The sequence below is a fragment of the Protopterus annectens genome, chromosome 5.part1, assembly GCF_019279795.1.
Source record: "Protopterus annectens isolate FY-2018-M chromosome 5.part1, PAN1.0, whole genome shotgun sequence".
NCBI lineage: Eukaryota > Metazoa > Chordata > Ceratodontiformes > Protopteridae > Protopterus > Protopterus annectens.
The window spans coordinates 316,107,559-316,129,813 of NC_056736.1; the positions used below are offsets into that span (position 1 = coordinate 316,107,559).

At 36.4% G+C, this 22,255-nt stretch overlaps 1 protein-coding gene across 3 annotated transcripts in view; it reads left to right on the forward strand.

Annotated features, from left to right (window-relative positions):
- Positions 1-22,255, forward strand: part of ABCC4 (ATP binding cassette subfamily C member 4) — a 2,616,332-nt gene that overhangs the window by 1,118,042 nt on the left and 1,476,035 nt on the right. For all 3 annotated transcript variants that reach the window (XM_044072995.1, XM_044072997.1, XM_044072996.1), the window contains one exon: positions 22,154-22,255. This exon is cut by the window's right edge and continues 105 nt beyond it. In XM_044072995.1, the coding sequence (XP_043928930.1) occupies positions 22,154-22,255 (102 nt within the window). The remainder of the gene's footprint in view (positions 1-22,153) is intronic.

Genomic DNA, 22,255 nt, shown 5'->3' on the forward strand with positions numbered 1-22,255 from the left:
TGGGAAACATTTCAGATAAATATTTCTGGCTGTGCTTCAGTACTTCATGCAGAAGACCAAAGAAGGACAGATAGCTTTTCCTTTCCTTGTACAGGAATGTTTCTGTATACTTTTCCACACTTTGCACTGCCTTGCAAGGTACATCTGAAGATTCAGAAGGACTTCCCAAAGATCATTGTGGTAACTCCCTTCTGGCCCAGGCAGCAGTGGTTCCCCCTTCTGGAATTGGCTAGGAGCAATTAATACAAGCTTCCTCCTAGACTAATTCACACAAGGCAAGGGTTGTTTGAAACATCTCGATATTGATAGAGGCAGGAAGACCTGCTGCTAGAAAATCTCATGTTCGCAAATGGAAAAGGTTTTCTAGTTGGAGCCAACAAAAGAAACAGCACCCATTCAGGGCTAGTGTTTCTCTGGTTCTACATTAGTTGTGTGAGTTACTATCCTGCGTCCTGTCTTATTGCTCAGTCAAGGTGATTTGTTTGCCATTTCAGCATGTCAGCCCATGGATCCCCTTCTTTCAATGCAGTCTTGTGTCAAAATGTTTTTGAAAGGTCTGTTGTATACAAAGTCTCACAGAAATCAGAGAGCTTCTCCTTGAGATCTTAATTTTATATTAGGAAAGCTGTTACTCCATTTAAACCAGCTCATCAGTCTGATTTGAGGTTCTTCAAATGGATGAAGGTCATACATATTGCTCTGGCCTCTGCAAGAAGAGTATCTGAGTTGCAAGTGCTTATGGTGGGTCAACCTTATCTCACTTTCCTCAAAAATAGCATTTCTTAGATAACTAATCCTTCTTTTATGACTAAAATGGTATTCCCTTCTTTGCAGAACCTGAAAATGAGAATATTTTATAGACTGGAAGCCCACAGACAACTCTGGTACTATCTTGACAGAGCAAAATCTTTCAGAACTTCTGATCAGTTTTTCATTTGTTGTGAGAGTAAGTAGAAAGGACGTACAGATTCAAAGCAAACTATTTCCATATAGTTGTCTTGTGCTATTACGTTTTGTTACACCCACCACATCAAAACAATACTAGACAGGGTCTTGACTTATTCTACCAGGACCTTGGCTTCATCTGTAGCTTTTTTGGAAAGGGTTGGATTCCAGAAATTTTCTAGAAGCAGCAGCTTGGTCGTCTGTGCATACATTTACAAAGCAGTATAAAGTAGATTCCTTCTCCAGGTGTAGGACATGCTTTACTAGCACCATTCTCTGGTGACTCGTGGAACCTCGTCCTTCCTCCTCGTATTTTTCTATGCTGCAGTAATCAACCCACATAGAGTGGGATACTGCAACAGTGATTAATGCCATAAGAGTCGATGTTTGAATGATCACTGCTGCAGTAGCTGCTCTCTCCCTCCATTCCCCTTTCGTTTCTATTTTTTTTAATGCTAGGGTTTGGATATTTATTTTTATTTTCCTAGCATTGTCCTTCTCAGAGCGTTAGACTCACTCTCTGTTGGCATGAAAGCTCTGAAGGGTTGGGAGCCCAAATCTGACTTTTAGATAACTCGGATCAAGATAGCTAATGTATAGGCATAGAAGGTGCCCTGAGACTTTGGAAGCTGGACAGCTTTTATATCTGGTGCAGGATATATGTCATGTAGCTTGGGCTACTGCAGCATTCATTCATTTAGTGTTGTGGTAAATTTGCTTACACAGGTGTACTTGTCACAGACGATTGCAGATTTCTAACTTCTACTACTACTTCAGATTTAGAAAGAAGGAAATTCAGTTTTAAATAATGAGCCAGTCACAAATAAGCATCCTACTACACTTACTGACTTGTCAGAGTTCTTGAGATGATTTTAGTCGTGGATAGCTCTTTCAGTACATGTACTTTGTAATGCCCTTTTAAGTCTTTCTTCCTCGGGAGTTTCTGACATTTTCATTTTACTGTTAATATCATTATCTAACCACAGCTCTAAAATATGTTTTGAGATAGACATCTGAGCTCTGGGGTTGTCAGCATTAGAAATCTGCCTGTGGAATTTTACATTTTGCACTTCAGAAGTTACTCCAGTCCTAAGTAGTACTTTTTTTATTTTTTCATAGTCTGTGTAATCAGCCCCTTAATATGGATATATTTTCAAAATTTCATGTGTCATTTGGGAAGAAAGAATTTTAGCCCATTATGATTTGTCCTGTCTTTCTTCTGTACCTTTCAAAGGTTATTAAATCGAATGTGATACTGTCTTATTTTAGTTTCTTAAGGGCAGGTATAATTCTAAGTGTAATGTAGCAGTCACATTAGTACCATTAATTACCACTAATTGTTGTTGCAGCTGCACAAGCTTCTGGCTAGTCTTCTTGGAAGTCTTTAAACAGTTCCTGCAGAAAAAAATAAATTATCAAATAAGTGAGAAAAAAATGCAAACCTCCTTTTAAGACACATCTGTGGCTTCACAGATGCCATAGGAACATTTAGCTTAAACTGCCCAAGTACTTGGCACCAGGGGAGTAGCAAAGAACTGCTCTGTGTTTAAGACACTGGACAAGCTGCCAACATTCTCTACCAGTATCAGGTCTTAAAACGTGGATGTAGAGATGCATAAAGCACAAGCTTTATTTAAAAAAAAGTTAAGTTTAAAGGTAGCCCACTTGGCTTTCTACAGTAATAGGAATCATAGGAAGTTCAAGGATTCTGAGTCTTACCATTTCCCACCATAGACTGTACCTGCCTTCTCAAGAAGGGCTAGGCCAGTCAAGCCCTGGACGAATTTATGAGTGACCACAAAATTACGCAGGTCCATCTTCAAGGAAGATAGTGCATCACACTGCTTTATCTGTAGAGGGAGTCTTGTCCATAGGTGAGAGAGATGTTGACTAATAAATCTGTTTCTAAACCTTGTTTTATTAATCTCCTGAAGCAGATTTAGATCCCTTGTTTTGTGGGGCTGTTTGATTTGTGAAGGTGCAAGAGATCCTGGACTACTTGGTCTGTATTGCTAGGAAGGCAAGGTGTAGTTCTCTTCAGAGGAGACCATAAGAAGCAGAAAAAAGGGACAGTGCTTCTAGTCTTTTCTGGTAGCTACAGAATCACATGCTTAAAATCCTTTAAGACCCTTTGAGGACTTTCCATCCATTTGCTATATCTAATGAGATACATCTCAAAGGGGAAGTTGTATTCTATAATTTGTCTGATCAGTTCTTAATTGAAGGAGACAGTAACATCTTTAGATGTAGATCTTTAGATTTCCTGTGGTCATCAGCTAATCCAAGTACAATGACTTCCTGACTACTGTTGCTGCAAGGGAATTAAAGGAGATAGAATTATCAACCCAGGTTCTCAGATCTCTACCTACATTTCCATTTTGAAGCGGGGTATGGGCAGTGCTGCATGTTGGGAGGGGTGATAGTTTGTTTGCCAAATTTGACAGTTTTGCATTTTTAGTATTTAATTTAAGCACATTGTAGTACAACAGGCATTTACAAGTGTAAATTCCTGTTGAAGGGCTTCTGTGTCAATGAGAAATGTTACAGTGGCTCCTAGTTGACAGTCATTAACCAACCTGGTTAGCCATAGCTTTGGTTTTAAGTCTGTAGGTCAGAGAACTAAATATCCAAGAAAGGTGGTCCTGGCAGGACACCACTGGTCACCTTCATGTTTTTGACAGTCCCCTGCAACCTGTACCATATGGGATCTGTAGTTTAATCAGTTTTTCCATCCATTGTACCACATAGACAGTTTATTTGTAATTTATTAATTATGTTATTCCTCGGTATCAAATACCTTGGACAAATCATGGTGTGAATAGTATGACTGCTAAAAACAGCTTGTTAATTTTTTGAAGAAGTTTACCAGGCTCATTAAACAGGAATATACCTTTTGTAAACCAAATTGCTGCTGACCTAGCCTGTTAAGATTTTTAGTGGCTATACCAATTAAGTCTGTTGTAACATAATCCACAGGTTTACAAATGAGACTTGTAGGCTGATGGGCCTATCGTGTCTGGGGTCAGTAGTAGGGCAACCTTTGTATGCCATACTTTCAGGACTGAGCCTGTGGTCAGACTCAGGTTAAATAGCTTATGGAGAGGTTCCATCAGGCCATGTTTAGTACTATTTAACAAGCAGCCTGGTATGTTATCTGATCCCGTGGAGGAAGGGTTGTTAGTCTTGGGCAGCACTTTCTGTACTTGTTTTTTAGTCATTGCAATGTCACTGTTGCAAGGGGTAGCTCACTCGCTTTTGGTGTAGAAGACTATGGGTTATATTCCCACATTAGACAGATCAATTGCTGACACTGCAGTGCAGTGTAAGGGGCAGGTGCTGCACTCAAGATTGTGCTGTCTTTCAGATGAGACATTTAACTGATACATACATGCATACAAATATTTCAGGCACTGGCAATAAAGAATTTCTGTCCTGCCAATATACCAGACAATGTAGCTCTGGTGGATATAAAAGATTCCACAGCACTTGTTGAAAAGAGTAGGGGGTTGTTTACTTAAAATTCCTAATATACATTCTATACATTTTTTTATACATTTACAATTATATACAATTATTTTACTTATTTTACATTTTTCCTTAACCAAAACCTTGTTTTTCAAAATTTCTAATGACCATTTTCCATTGAATTTTATTTCATTTAACCTTTTACTCCAAATAATCTATATTATACAAAACAACTTTTCATCCCATTTATCCACATCATCTTTTTTTACCTTTTCATAATATCCATATCCTATCATATCCATGTTTACACTTCTCAATCTTTTTATGCTTTCTGTTTCATGTTTTCTTTTCAATAATTGGTTCACTATATCACATTTCATAAGTACATGTTCAGCTGTTTCTACCTCTCCACAGTATATACAAATTATTTCGTCTATCTCCTTATATGGCATATTCACTTTTACTGGAAGTTTATTAATAGACAGTCTCCGTAAGAAATCTGTGCATTCAAAATATTTTCTACATCTGTTCATTCTTGCTTTTACTGCTTTTATTTTAATTTATTCTAAATGCTTCCATGGAAAAATATAATAAAATGTTTGCATTATAGTTTTATACCATTTCTTTCAATTATTGTTTATATTAATTTTCCATAGTAATATTTTCTCTTAATGTATTTTAATGTCTTCATTCCTCATATTTTTTTCTCTTTTAAGACATTCAAGTCTTTGCTAAGTCTCTCCATTTTTCTTTTGTTATATCTACTACTAAACGTCCTTGTTTTTTTCCCTCCAAATTAGTACTTTATACAGATTTAATTATGCTCTATGTACAATTGGATTTATTAAACCCAATCCTCCTCCTTTTCTTGAAACATAAAGGATTCCTCTTTTAATTGGGTTTAATCTCAAACCCCATGCAAAACAAAACCATATAGACAATAATTATTTTTCAAATTCCATTGGCAATAAATATCCATTTGCCAAATAAGCTACTTTTCCTAATATTGCTGAATTAAGTAAATGTGCTTTCCTCCTACATATAAGTCTGAATGCATGCTAAAATATACAAATATATTTTATTTTGCTCAACGTATTTCTCCATTGCACTAATCTTTGTTGTTCACTACCACATTTTATGCCTAGAATTTCTCTTTCTTCCTTAATAAATTGAATTCCTTCTGTTATACCTGAATGTCCTAGTTCTTTACTTTTTTCTTCATTAATACACAAACCTATCACTTTTAGATTTTAGTTAAGTGTCTTAATAGCTGTTTATATAACTTCTTAATTTTTAGCTATCAATACTAAATCATCTGCAAAAGAAAACAGAGATATTTGCATTCCTTCTGTTGTACAATATCAAGCTTTTTTTAATGCTATATTTACTTAACAATTGCATTCATTACTAAAGCAAACAGTATGCTAGCTGTGCACCCTTGTTTTATGTCTGTTTTATTTCGATTTTTCACTTATCCACCCATTTACTATTAATATTATTTATTTTTTATTGTACACTGAAAGCAAACATTTAATTATTTTTCCACTTAAATCATACTCTTCTAATATTTCCCACAGTACTTCATGCTGTATTTTATCAAGTGCTTTACTAACATATCGTATTAAAAATTTAGCTTCAGCTTTTCCTATTATCACCTCTTCTACTATTTCTGTTATAATCATTAAGAGTTCTTGACCTCCTATACCTTTTACTCCAAAAATTGTTACTAACTCTACTATGTCTTCTGTTATATTTTGTATTAACTTCATAAGTACGTTATAGTCTACATTATTTAATACTAGAGGTCTCCAGTTTTGTACATCTGCCATGGCTTTCTTCTTCCATATGAACTTCATTACACATAGACATATTTTTCTTCTTGTATCCTTTCTTCTAACCATTCATTAAATGCCACCAGTAGATATATTATTTGCCATTCATTCATGTTTTTATACATCAAATATTCAATTCCATCTATTCCTGTAGCAGCTTCTGACTTTGCTGTTCTTAAGACTCTTTCCACTTTTGTCATAGTGATTTTTTCCATTTCTCATGATCTTCTTTAGATATTTTTTAAATTCCGTTTATATTTTGTTTTCTTCTCAATTTTAACAAATGTTTTACTTATATTTTTTTATTACCTGCAATATTTCTTTTTGTGTCTTCACTATGTTCCCTTCCTCATTTCTTACCTCTCATTATCCTATTTTTTCTCTTTTACTATCTTACTTAGATAAGGTGCTACTACTTCTTTTTTCCCCTGTAAAAATATTTTTGTTTAAACAACATCCTTTTGATATTTTCTTGGTTCATTTCATATTCTTTTTTTATAAACCCCTTTCCTATTACTTATTATATCTCTCATGATTTTGTCACGAATATATTTACATTTACAACTATCTTGTTTTCTTTTTATCCTCTGCCATTCCAAAACTTCTTTTGTTCTTATGTTTCTATTTTAAAACTATCCACCAGCTTGTCCAGTCATATTTATGTGATCTAACCACAATTATAATACTCTTTTTTTTTCCATCTTTATTTAATTCTGCATCATTTATTCTTTTAATACCTCTTCCTGTTTTATATACTCTACCTTATCTTGCATTTCTACCCAAACTGCCACATGATCAAAAAAAACTGTAATCTTTATTCCCTTATTTAATACTTCTAGACTGTATGATAGTACAAAATAATCAGTTTCTGTCTTCAGCGTATCTCTTTCATATGTCCACTGCTTATTGTTTCATAAATACATTTTCCCACTTTTTATTTCCAAAATAACTTTAATATTAGCTCCTTCTTTTCTCCTATATCTCTAACACAATTAAACTCTCCTGATATTATAAATTGCATGTTGACACTAACATAATCCAAAATTTTCCTAAACATAATTTCCCTTTGTTTTTGTATGACATATGTATATAGTGCAAATATCCTGTATACTTGATTTTTCCATTTTATATCCACTATTAATACCCTTCCTAATATTAATATAAAATCTAAGATTTCAGTATTTTCTTTACTTAAGCTTGCTATTCCTGAAAAGTTTTCTTTATTTATATTCCATATTAAATTTCCTTCCCATAATTTGTTTACTTGTATTTCTACTCTTCAGTCAAAATTCTTATATCCAGTAGTATTGTAATAACCATATCCAATTAACTACACTATTCTAATAATCCTAGTCTTCTTTTTACATTCTTAATACTTTTCACATTTATAGATAAGATTCTCACTCTATAAAGATTATTTTATTATTATTCATCCTTTTCCTTTCATATTTTCTGCTATTCCTACATTTTTAAATTAATGTTTTCTGTCTTTCACCCTTTTTCCAGTAGAATTTTTTTACTTCTATTTCACACCCATTTTTCATCTCCCTCTTCACTTGAATTACATATTTCTTCTTTTTCAATTTCTTCCCTTGTATTTTCTTTTCTTTCCATCATTAGATCTTTCTCATTCTGTTGTTGTTCAACTTTTTTATATTAACTTCTACCATTATCTCATGTACTATAGCTTTGTTCCTTTCCTGTATATTATTTTTTTTCATTACAATCCAGCCATTAATGCCCCACCTTTACACATTTGATACATTCCAATTCACATTTTGTTTTGCTTCATGACCAATTTTACCACCAGTAAAACATTTTCTTTTATCATAATTATTAATGAAATGGTCATGTTTAAAAAAAAAAAAATCTTTAGTTGTCCCCAGTATCTCACCAAACTCCTATTTCTGTCTACTTTAATTATACTAGGCATTGTATTATTTGTTCATTTTGCATTTGCAGTATAACTCCACATTCCCATCCCCCCATCCATAAAACTCTATTATCATAAATCTTTGTGTCTTTTGAAACATCTTTCAACTTCATTATGAAACTATATATATATATATATATATATATATATATATATATATATATATATTCTGTTTTTTGTTTCTCTAGTAAATGCTTGTACAACATATAAGTTGCAAAGATTATCATTTCTTCTTTTTTCATATTGTTCTAAGAAATTTTCCATGTATTGTGCCTTTTCAAAAAAAAGTCACAAAAGCAATCTTTGTTTATGCAAAATAAATGTTCTTTCCTCTCTGAGTTCAGTACCCACTGATGAAATGACACTGTCCCATATTTCATTCCTGTCCAGTTCTTTTTCTGCCTTACTACTTATCCTTACTCGTTTTCTTCTTACTTTCATTTTCCTTTCATCTTCTCTATCAGTTCATGCGCACTTCTTCTTTTCCGCCCTTATTTGTTGCAGTTCCTCTTCTTGTATTCAGTCGATTATCTCACCCTCATGAATACTACCTTTTCTCTTTCTGGTTCATTCTGCTCAATCAGTTCTTTTAAATACACATCCCGCAACCCCCGCCCCCCACTTTAGGGTTGTAACAACATTCTTGTATCACAGGTTCTGGTACAAACAAGTTCTGCTGAAATAAATCCTCTGAATCCATGCCATTAATTCCTGCTCTTGCTTCTTGCCTTTTATCAAGCTCTCCTGCTATTTCTTTCCTTCTCTCTCCATTTTCCTCACTCTGCTTAATCTCCAACTCATCTCACAAAAAGTCCAACTGCTCTGCCATCAGATTAACAGCTCAATTCAATCCCAACACCTTCACGACAGCTTTTTTTCTCCTTCATGATAGATTTTTGGCTTCCAGCTTCTCCGAGCTGCCTACATCAGAAGACAGCAAGTGCAATCGCAAATCCATTCCCTGTTCACAAATTGAGTAGTGGAAGTTCCCTGATGCCATGCCCAAATTTCCCCTAGTAGTATATGTACCGCCTTGGGTCTCCCCTGAAAAAGAGGCTACTAGCCTAGTGAACTAATCCAATAAACTAAAGATAAGCAAAAATAAATAAATGTGTGTTAGTCATGATGGGGAGGTTGAGATGCAGGTGGATGTCTCAGGAGTGAAATTTGCACTGAATTTACTTGTTGGTATATTAGCAATGTCTATTGGGGTCTGCGTAGATTTTAGTATGTATAATGAGTTCTTTACATTGTTGAGAAAAACTTGTAATTGTCCTTGGCTTCAGGTGCCAACCTGAGTCCATAGGCTGCCTTAGTCAATCGAATGATCTTTGTTAAATTCTTATTTAAATTTAATGTTTTTCCGTGACCTTTATATGTAATTAGTTTTCTGCTTTTATTGTAGATGTTTTTATTTATATTGCTGGACCACCAGGGTGGTTTCCTTTTAAGTGTTTCATTGTGTTTGGATTTAGATTGGACTGCTAATTTTATAAATTTATTTATGTGGGTATAAAACTCCTTTGCAGATCTATCTGCTGGGGCTCTGTCTGTGATTACGTTGTTAGAAGTGGATATCAAGACTTCATCATAGACCTTGAGGAACTTTTTGTGCTTGAAATCTTTGAATTCTGATATATTGGTTTCAGGGCATTTTAGTTTGAGGAAAAATGTTATCATTACTAATGGAGTTATGCCATGATGATGCTACACTTGTAAGTACCAAGTCATATATCATCCAGAATGTTAACGTTCTAATTTATGGGAGTTCATCCATGATGTTTAGGAACCTGATATGAGCATCTGGAGGTCATGGAAGGTATCCTGTAATAGGCAATAAGCTGATAGTTGATTTTGTTTTATGCGACTTGCAGTTCTATAAGATTATGGTGTTAGCCTGTAGGAATCTGTCTGGAGGTGATATGGTCCCTGAAAAATATGGATACTCCATCATAGTTGCAGTGAGGTCTAAAGGGATAGTAAACAATAAATCCAGTTACGGAAGTAGTATTTTTCAAGCAAACCTTGTTTGATTACACATACATGGATGCCTTCCAAATGCAGGAGTGTCTCAAAGTTGGGCAACTTGTTTAGCCATTTGCCATTGGGCAGAGGCACTTTAATTTGATCCTGTTTTGATATTGATGTGTTTGATATGTTGGAATGTTCAATAACCGAATTTTACTACAAAGGCTGTATGAAGGAAGCAAGGGCTGTATCCAGTGTAAGGAAGATTTGAATGAAAGGTACAGACTGTTCCTTTGTAAAACAAGTAGGATTGTCAAGCATCTCATTGCATGTTGCCACATACTGGATCTCCATAGAATGACACAGATTTAGTTAATTTTTGAAACCGATAGTCTTTTTTATATTTAGGCATCATTTGCAGAGAAAGGAGGATTCCTCATTGTATTGCCTGCATTTGTAACATGCATAGAGGGCTCAGACATGACTCTCTGCATCTCCCTAAGGGCTTTTCACTCCAAGTAATTCATTCCCACCTACAAAACTAAGGGCCGTCGAGATTCTGGTACCTGAAAGCCAACTCACTGTCACTCTGCTTTTGTCCAGCCTAGTGAGTGTGAATCTGTTTGTCTCACTGTGAAGTCATTAATCAATTTTTGTTGGTGGAATGGTCTGTTGTACTGGAATATAAAAGTAAAAAGGGAAAATGAAAAAAAAAAACACTGCAAAACAGCTAAAGCTCTAACCAGTAGTGTTTTCCCCAGGACGACAGTAGTTACACTGCCTACAAACAATCCACAATGAACACCAAACTACTGAAAGATTGCCAAAAGCAGAACTTCGGAAAATTGCCGGTTTATTTTAAACGTTACAATAAAAACACGTTTTTAGTCTCACCTACACTGCTGCTATAAGAATAACCATTACAAGCTGAAGATGATTTATACACTGTTGCTATAACTTCAAAACCTGACTGAAAACACAGAAGATAAATGTAGCAACACTAATTCATTCATTTAACAGCACAGAAACCAATTAAAGTGTGGTGCAAATTGTAAAACAAGTTCAGTAATGGTCAAATTAAGAGAAAATAGAGAGAGACGTGACAGAAACTACTCAAAATTAATTTAAATAGCTAGACACAACACAGAAACCAGTGAAATACAGTACAGACTATAAAATGACATCTGTTATTATTAGCTGTAACTTCAGATTCAAAGTAAACCGTAAAAATACCATTAAAATGGCAGAAGCCACTCAGAATGGATTTAAATAAGATTTAAGTGTCAGTAGAACTAATGTCAGTAACAACACTGTAAAAAATGGAAACTTGTGTAACAAGTCTGCAGTTGTTCCTGTATAAGCATTTAAAAGCTCCTTGTCTTTTACATTCACTTTGCTTGTTTTCCAAATTTGGATTTCCTTTGAATGTCTATTTGTTACTTGTTAACATAGTTTTTTCACCTTTATAGTATCCTTAACATTTGGGTTGCATTAGCAAATCTTCCAGTTTTATTCATAATTAGGACTGCCATCTTTTCAAATGCCCCAAAGTAGGACATTTTTTGTGGAAACGTGAGATTTTGCAGAACAACCTATACCTATGGCCAGTGCAAAGGACAAAACTTCACTTTTTTGCTATAATAAAAAGTTAGTCTTGTAGCATTTGAATTGCTTATGCTGTTGCACATAGCATTTAGGTGTTTCAGATAGAAAATAATTGTTTTATACAGGTTTTAAAGAAAATGGTACTTACGTATTATCGCAACCGCAACCAGATTTTCGTGGTTGTGACTTTTGCTTATTTTGGTAGAAACGAGGCCATGAAACAGTGTAAAATGGCATTCATAGTGTGTATTGCTGGGGAATCATTTTAGATTACTTTCAGGAACAAAAACAGTGGAGAAAGCCCTATTCCTGTTTTTTGCATGCTTGCATTGTCATGCCTGCTGTCGGTGTGATTGGACGGATTGTATTCACTGTGTGGAAGGAATCCTTCAGAGAAGGCAAACACAGACAATAGTAGTGATGGTTTTAGTGACATTTATTTTTTTAACAATTTGTAAATACAATAATGGTTAAAAGTAAGCAAGTGTAGGTTAAACAATTTCTCAGTGTCTGTGTTTTACTTCTCTGAAGAATTTCTTCTGCAGGTTCAAAATGAGACAAACGATAGTATGATAGCTGCAATGAAAAGTTTAGTGTGCCTGTGTAATGCACGCAAAAAAAAAAAAAAAAAAAAACAGGAAGATGGTTTTCTCCACTGTCGCTGTTCCCGAAGGTAATCTGAAGTTATTCCCCAGCAAAACACACTCTGAACACCACTTTACAGTAAATGTAAAGTTTTAGGGCACTAATACACATTTACAAAGACAGTTTCAATTGCTTCATGTACTCCTATCTGTGGTGGTTTGCGCATTTCGCAACCGTGAAAATCTGGTTGCGATAATACGCAAGTACCAAGAAAACCTAGGAAACCGTTTTTGTCGTAAAATCTAAGGATACTTTTTTAGATATTTTTTTGCAGGACACAACTGCCAAAATAAAGGCTGTCCTGTGCACAGAGGGACAGGTGGTAATTCTGCTCTTAATTATTTTTATACCTCCAGAATCAATTACATGTGTAAACACTGATCTACTTCTATAGAACCCTACTGCTGCTGCTATCTGGTGCTAAACTGCCATCTTGTGGACAATCTCTATTATTACAGCTGCCAAATGTTACAGACAACATGGCTGGACTCACAATTTCATATATATAATGCCTATTAAAACTCTTTGTTTTAAATTATCTTTTTCTTTATAACTGTTTTCATTTTCCTTCATTGACCTTCCTGTACTTTTGGCCTGCCCTCTTACTGTATTAGTATTCAGCTGCTTAGAATGCATGGTCTAAAAATACTAAATAGGATTGCTACTCAAATCCTTCTTTAAAAGTTAAGAGAACAATGTTCTAGGCTGTTTGAGACGATACTGGAATGCACATGTTTCTCCTCTCTGTAACTTGTTAAAAGGATAGCAAATCTGGATACCTTAGCAAAATCAACTATTTTTTTTCTATAAATATTATTATTAAAAGTAAATTAATTATCAGAACATATTGTATCTATGTATCTAGTAAGTAGCCTAACCTTGGCTTCGGTGAAATTTCCTCTTTCAGGCAGCATTTGGGCAAACCTGTTTATTCCTGAATATGCCAGACCTGGTTGAATGCCTTAGTTAATGAAGGTGTTCTTTCAGTGGAAAATGTATCCGGTGCATGTATTATCAAATGCACTGTTAATCAAATACTGCAGTTGTTGCTTTTGGTGGTTAAATGGGGTTTCTGTGTTAATGCCAAAACTTTTGGATATAGTGAATATTTTTGGCATTATGGTTAGGAGTGTGTGAGTATTTGTAAGATAGGGCTACAAGAGTAGGCTAGGTAAGGGGCTAGATTCAGTGTTGTGTATGTTTGCAGATTAGGGTTACAGTAGGGGATATGTGTAGTATTGTGCGTATGGGTGGATGCACATGGCGTGTATCTGCGTGTCTTATGTATGATAGTGATATGAAAAGGCTGTTTATATGGCAAGGTGTAGAATTAGAGGCAGGGTTAGGATTAGCATAAATTACTAAGATAATGCAGGGTGAAATCTTCTACCTGCCATAGTAATGCATGCTAACCCTTCACCTTACTACAGAAAACCCTTTCCGTAACACTATCATTTTTCAGACAAATTTGGTCTGAATGTGGCAGTAGTTCTTTTATAAGATCACAAAAGGAAACGGTTTTCTTTTTGTAAATTTGTTTGCTTTCATTATGTTTGTTTTTGGTAAGTGAATTTTTTTTGATAAGCCAGCATCGCTGTGTAGTGATTCATTGTTTGTGCATTTTGACCACTTATCATAAGCCCTTATTCCTGTTTCATGAGGGATCATAGAATAAACATTCTACATTCGCTGAAACTAACTACCCTGTTTCCTCTGTACAAATAGACTTTAATTTATCAGTCACACTTGGAGAATCTGTGATAACGGGGTCTGATATTTTCTGCCATGCCTTTCATGATGTACTGTATACATATTCTAACAGGTTTTTGTTTAGAACCTGCAACACTAATAATCAGTTTCATAGGAGGGTCTTCAAGCTGCATATGAACTTTGGGTATACCAAAAAATACTCTAAGTTTGGTTGTTCTACAACTAAGTAATCAGATAACCCTTCTTGTTAGCAGCCCTTTAACTAGTTCACTTGCTGTAATAATGGTATTTGTAAAGTGATATCCAGCAACATTTTCTTTATTTATTTAATTTTAATTTTTTTTAGTCTACCAAAGCCAAATTTGAGGTAAATTTGGCCTCCCAGGTCAAGGACAATTACAAAGAATGCTTTAGTTATGCCCCCAACCTCAAAGGCAATACACAATTGTGTCCAGAGGTCATTGTAAATGGAGCCACTTGTACTGAGCCAGAAGGTATAGCAATCCTAATGGCCAACAGAATCAGCTATAACTTTACCAGTCTCTCCATCTCAGCCTTCCCTAAGGAAATACCATAAAATATAACTTCCACTGCTATCACTAGGGAACAGGTCAGGATGCCTTCTTAATAACATGAAACATGACCAATCAGGCCCTCTGGAATTGTTATTTAACTGTAGCCTCCAAACAGGCTGTGTGCCTCATGAATAAAGAATAGCAATAGTTATCCCTCTGCACAAAGGTGGGCCGTCTGCCTACTCTGGAAACTACAAACCCATAAGTCTGAGTAGTCTCATATGTAAAGCAGTGGAAAGAATTAACATGGAAATTATCAGTAATGACATAGGAAACCTCCAGGCACTGGACCCAACCCAGTTTGCTTTCAGCAAGGGCAGGTCATGACTACTCAACCTGGTGGACTTGTTTGAGAAGTTCACCAAAGCAATGTTTGAGGCAAAATAGTTCACACTGCCTGCCTTGAACTGGCCAAGGCATGCAACACAATACACAATACCCCACTTGGGTATTGTTGACAAACTCAAGAGGTTAGGTACAAACCCTTATGTCACCCAGTGGATTGCCATCTGGCTCACAGACAGGACCCAAAAAGTTAGAAATGGGGAGTCAGCCTCTACAAAGAGGTCAGTCACAAGTAGAGGGATTGGTCCTGGCACTGCTCCTTTTTGGTATTTAATTCTCTGAAGTCAAAGCCAATGTCAATGGCCTCTGTATGACTATATTTACAGATGATTGCAAATTAGGAGCGGTCACTGAACCCCCGACCAGCACAAATGTTCTCCAGGAGGGGCTGACACAGACAAGCAACTGGTGTCAGAGCCTTGAACTAAAACTAGATGCCAAGAAATGCATAATAGTATTCTTTGGGAAGTCATCCACCCCTGATAACTGTCATATTGACATCATACCTCTCTAAGAGCTGACCCAGTAGTCAGGGACTTGGGGACATGCATAGACAGTCATATTGTCTTTGACCATCACGTGTCTGCAGAAGAGAGGAAATCATTCTGTCTTGTGCAACTTATAAACAAAGGTATGGAATATATGTCCAAGGATGTTCCACTGTATTCAGCATTTATCAGACCTGTCATTGAGTACAGAGCCCCCTTTGCTATGTACCTAGCCAGGCATATCCAACAACTGGAGTGTCCACAGAGGTTCCTCACTAAAAAAATATAGGTCATAAGTAGCATGTCCTATGCAGACCACCTCAAGGCCCTATCCCTATATTCTATCTCCTGCACCCTGTTGAGGGGAGATCTGTGCCTGGCATACAAGACATTGTCAGACCCAATTCTGATGGACCACCTGCATGTAAACAGCACCAGAATTACCCATTCTAAAGACTTTAAACCTTGCCTGTGATATAAATAAGACTTGTTGGAGAGACATGTGTGTATCCCAGAGACTACCCCATCTCTGGAACAGGCTCCCCATCCATCTAAAGCAGGGTTCCTTCCCAACCCAGTTCAAGAGTAACTTGGACAGTTGGATGGGGAGCAGGAAATTTATCCCTGGTTTGGCACCCGTGTCTCTAATGGCTACAGGCAGCTTGTAAATGGTTCACCTCCCAGGCCACTGCTTGTAAATGTTTCATCTTCCAAGCCCCTGCTTACAGTTGTCAAGGGTACCGTAACTTGTCAGAGATTTGGGATGCATTGTTAAGGTTAAAAAGGCCCTTGTTGTCATTAACCTAGTAAACTGATGTGAGCCTATGAAGCTATAGTTGAGGGACCATAAGTGCTGTCCTTGGAAATGGGAAGACTTAAGTACAATAAGAGGGAAATTCTACTAAATGAGAAACTGCTGTTTCTCAGAAAATTCCTTCTCTGTGGTATATTGATTTTGGAGTCAGTGTATATAAGTAATGGGGGTGTGAGGGTGCATAACCCCACATTAGAGGATGAAAAGGCTTTCCTCCTGCAAAAACACTTTCAATATGTAACAGAAAGTTTCCAGCTTCATTGTTGTTTGAATAAGATTGCAGTTAGTGTTTTAGTGTTCTGTGACTCATCTACTCTCAAACTTAATGCAGATTGCACATTTATTACAAGGCCCATTTCAGTTAAGTTTTATATATTGCCTCTCTTGTTTCTAATACTTTAAACTTACTTCAGCATATCAACAAGAATCCAGCAAATCAAGGGTAAACAAGAAAACTGGGGTTTTCTTTTTTACATAACAGTTGTCTTGCTTGCTGGCAGAACCTCCTTTTGGAAGACGCCTTCACACCTTTCACCAAATTAAAAGCAGTCAGGGGTTAGAAAGGATAATGGTTTCATATTAGCAGCCCTTCTTCAGGCTTGCTGATATCCTGGAATAGCAGAGCAACCCCATCCTAAACATTTTTTGACATCCAGCAACTGCCAAGAACTGGGAGCTAACAACCAACAACTGCCACAAGTCAAGAACTGAGAGCTGACATCTAGCAACAACCAACAACTGCCATGAGCCAAGAACTGTGAGCTGAGTTCTCCAGCAGTTAGAAAGTGCAGGTTGGAGCATCTTCGTCATTTTCTAAACAGTCAGAAACATCATTTTATACATTTGCTAACCTGGTAAAAGCATCATAGACAAGCTTCACCTCTTTAGGGTAACCTGGGAGCATGGATGGAATCAAACCCTGTACCCTAAGCTATAGGAAACAGCTTATTGATAGCTCAGAGTCTTAATCCTCTGTGCTAATTGCCAGATCCTGTAAAGCTATCTTCAAGTACAGACTTGCCACCTAGTGGAAAATGTCACCAAAGGTGTTTGAAGGATGTGTTCCTCATACTCATGATGTTTATTTGGGTTTCTATAAGAAATTGTGTTGTTTAAGACTAATCCTATGCTCATACTTAAGAAAGGGTCTGCACTAGCTCCTTAACCAGTCAGTACAGTTACCAGTATATTTGACAGCTCTGAGAATGATGGTGAACGTTACTACTGTTTGTTAAATGTGCATAATCAATACGCACACGATGCAAGAAGAGTGAAAGAAGTCAAGCAAAATAATGTTTTTAAAGGAAAGAGAAGGAAGACACAGCAGTCATTAAATGGGCAGTATTTCAGTGGTTAGTCTTTTGCCTTCTGTTGTGAGAAATAAAACAAAAATCCCCATGAGACATGATTACAACACATTCTTCTCAGGCAGCCGCAATAGTGACGGCAGCATTTTCAGAACTATTTCTGTACAGCATAGAATCTGCCACATGCTTCATAGTCCACACATTCCCTAGTGCCTACAAGTTGGATTCACCGTCTAAAGGAAGGTAAAGGTCTGGCATGGCCGTGCTATGGGGGATCCTGTAACATTCCACCTCCCCTGGTTATAACATTACTGCTTGAGATGCTACCATATGTTATAATTTGCTATTACAGTGATCCTCCCTATGAAAAGAAGTGCAGTTATATGAGTAATATACTTACCTTAACAATAGATCTTTGAGGAGCACTCACTGTAATAGCAAAGCTACTCTGCATCTGTCCTGTAGACGACTATAGAGTTATTCCTTCTTTCACAATTATTACGTTTTTTGTCAAGTTCCTCATTAATAATTGGTGCAAGGACAGTGGTCTCAAATTAAATGTAGAAAAATGTAGCATAGTTCATTTTGGTAAACAAAACAGTTTCACTTAACATATATGAGATGTACCCCTCCAATCAGACACTGTTGTAAGGAATATGGATACTGTTGTTGATAATTCCCATTCATGTGACCACCATGTCTCCACAATAGTTTAGAAAGCTTTTTACTTGACCCATCTAATTTCCAAAGGCATTTTCACTAGATTCAAAGAAGTCTTGCTTCCTCTTATATAATATCTTGTCAGACCCATTATTGAATATAATGCTCCTTTTGGCATGTTTTTATCTAAACATGCCATGCAACTTGAGAGATCTTCGAGATTCATAACTAAACAGATCTGCAGCCTCACAAAATTTAATTAAGAGAAACTGGCAGCTCTTTCCCTGTACTCAGTCTTTTGCAGACTCCTCCATGGAGATCAATGTTTAACCTTCCATGCCATGAAAGATCCTACTGTATTTGATCTCCTGTTCTTTCACAGAACTAATGGTATGTCAAGTATTCAGTTAAAGGAACTACCTTCATCAGCTGATAAATAAGACACATTGGTGTGATAGAGTCCTATCCCAACATATTCCTCACCTTTGGAAAAGCTTCCACTACATGTCAAACAGAGTAGCATCCTTGCCACCTTCGAGGTAAACCTAGATAATTGGATGGGTAGCCTTCTGTCCCAGTCTGTCTTGTCTTGCCACCTTGAAGCTAGACAGAAATTTTGAATATATATATTTTTTTGGCTAGGCTTGAAATGGTCTGCAGACTGATTGCCTAGTATTTACCTATGAAGCAAAGTGTTTATTTGTATTGGTGCATAATATGCTACACACATAAATTCCCTAGGTGCAGTGTATGAGCTCAAAAGACTGCTTAGCATAAAAGGAACTGGCCTTATGGTGTGCTTTGTGCAACTTCCAGGATTCTAGAATGCAGGCAGTGGACCAGCATATGCCTTCACAAACCGCAGTCTGCAGAGAAGACAAGATAAGGGGGATAAAACCTTAATGTTATTATTTATTTTTTTACATTGACTACTCCTTGAAGATTTACTGTCATGGAACGTATCTTACCTATCACTAAGCCACGGTGGTGCGGCGGTAGCGTTGTCACCTCACAGCAAGAAGTTCTCCTGTTCGATTCTCAGCTGGAGCGCCTTCTGTGTGGAGTCTGCATGTCCTCCCTGTAGTTGAGTGGCGTTCGAAAGACATGCGTGGATGGACGTGCCTTCATTGAAGGTTGGGCGTCTGGCTGGCACCTGGGCACCATAAAAATCGACTGCCAATCATTAGCGGACCAGAGTTCCACTGTGGCAACCCCTAACCGGGAAAGCCGAAAGAAAAACAACAACAACAACTTAGAATATTTCCCTTTGACTTCAAGCTGTAATATAGAGAAGGTGACACTCATAGGTATTTTCATTTGTATCTGATAAATGCCAATGTCGTGGGAGACTAATGGTGCATTTTATCCAACTGCATGTAAGGGACATACTGGCTGAACTAGTTTAAAGGTCATGTGTCACGTATTAATTTTAAATTCCTATCAAGCATTATTATTAAATGCATCAGTGTGAATTGGCCACTAACAGTACTTGGGGAAATTATCTCTGATTATAATTCATTTAGACTAAAAGAACAACAACAACAAAAATAAGTAAGCAAGCAAATAAATACCAAAAACTGTATTATGAAGTTAAAATGTGATATGTTATTCCAATCTGTTTATGCCATTCAGTGCTGTTCTCTAGTGTTAAGCTAGCAGTCCTTCGTTACTTATCTCTTTGGGGTTATCGGCATTATACCTGAATGTTTTCTTGTGTGTGTGCGTTTGTAATTTGTGAATTTCGCAAGGGTTATGTCCTATTTTCTTTTTTGTTATAAAGAAGGTGTGTTCCATATGCTTCAGTAACGTTCTGATTTGCTTTTTTGCTTTTTGCATACCTCTTTTAATTCTTTGCCCCTGATACACAAGACAGACATTAATCATAGATGATACTGTCAGTACCAGTATGCTAACATACCTGATTAAATGTTTAGAATACAGATTACGTATTTTAATTGCACATAACTGAATAACTCTTAGAATTCACACTGTTATTCCAAAGACCAGAAACCTTAACAAATAAAAAAAAAAAAAAAACTGTCATTAGAACATTTATAAATTCAAAATACTTGTATTTAACTTGTTCCCTTATATGTAGACAGGCTGTAAGGCTGTTCACTTGTGTCTACTCGCACATTTTGTTCATGACGATACATATTTTTGCCACCAGGTGATATTTAGATGCACAAAGATGCTCTTCATTAAATCAGTGCTGCCATCTCTCCAAATATAGCTTTTCTGCTATCCCTGAATCTATTTGCTGTGGTGAATTTCTGACTTAAGATATATTTAAAACAGGTGAAAGGATCCAGATGATGCATAATTCACAGAATAAGTCACAGAACAGCTGTAAGCGACCATTTTTAATGCAGAAACATCAACGACTTTGCTAGATTTATAACTGTTGTTAAAACAGTCAGTGTACCCATTGACAGACACCATCATTAAGAGAGCCATTGCAATAATCACAGACAGACCCCAGCAAACAGCAATGAAAAAACTATGTCCTTTTAAAAGGAAAAGATGTCACATATTTCTATATTTCCTCATTCTCATGTGTCGGTGGTGTTTTATTTAATTTCATTGCAGTTCACATAAGACAACGTGAAGGTTAGCAGTTAGAAAGAGAAATAGCATTAGTCCAGTCAGACATTCATGTAGGCATGTGTCAGTCATTCCTTCTGTAAATTATTATTTTCACCATAGGATGCCATTTTTGTCAGGCCACCATTGTTTTTATGTGCCTTTGATACTTCTCCATAGTTCTACTCTGTCTAGGTTCACTAGGTCAACAGCAGTTGTGGCGTAGACAGATATGACCCTTGTCTGGGTGAATTTATTTTTCTTTCCAGAAAGGAAAGCTGGTTGACTGTCAGGCTTTGTACTACAACATGTGACCACAGAGAGGGTAAGGAGTGCAGGGGGCCATCTTACCTTGGCTAACTTTTCTGTTGGGAGATTGTTAAATTTCCTAGTTTTCTTAGATGTGCTGGATGAGGATTTATACAGGTGAGTGTGTAATGAGGTGTTGAGAGGGTAAACCCACATCCCTGCAATGGTGTTCCTCAATTCCTCTCACCAGATTAACAAACTAATGTCTCTCTGGCTTCAGGTTTACACCAAAAATAAAAGAGCATGTCAGTCTGTCCAGCAACTGGCCTGCTAGTCAAGCCCAGATTGTCTGGGTCATATTCAGCTTTATTCCTCTATACTACAGAACAAACTTAAAAAATGAAATTTAGGAAACTTTCTTTTTGCCAAGCAATGTCACCTCCACCTGAAGTTAGAATATCTAAAGAGAAAAAAAAATTATTGTTGTCGTGGTTTACACAGTTACAATTATACACAAGTATATCTCAAGAAATATGCATCAAAATAAAGAAAAACGTATTCTCCGTTTAAAAGTGATTGTTTTAGCCCATTTACTTAAAAAAGGGATATAAACAATTTATACATTACTTCATTCAGCAAGATACAGAATGCTATTTTAATCAGCAGAAACATAAGAAGCATACTTAAAGCTTATACTGGCATTAAAGAAGCGAAGCTACTGCCATCAGGATAACGTTTTATAATACTGCCATCAGCATAACGTTTTATAATACTGTCATCAGGATTACATTTTACAATGTGGCTTGTATGGTGCGTGTTATTTTTTAATTGCTTTTCTCTCTTTTTCTCCTACTTTGAATCTAATGTTGTACTTCTGCAGTCCATCATATGTACTAGTCGATATTTGGCATTTCTCAGATAGCTCTTTTGAACACTTTTGCAATAATCATTCAATCAGTCAGTGAATCAAACTACTGAATATGTTTTGCTGTTACCCATTGTCTGTGAACATTACTGTTTTTCTTTTAGGGTGAAATAGTTGGCAAGGGGACCTATTCTGAGCTTTTGAGAAGTGGAATTGATTTTGCTTCCCTACTGAAAACAGATGAAGATGATGATCAGCATCAAATG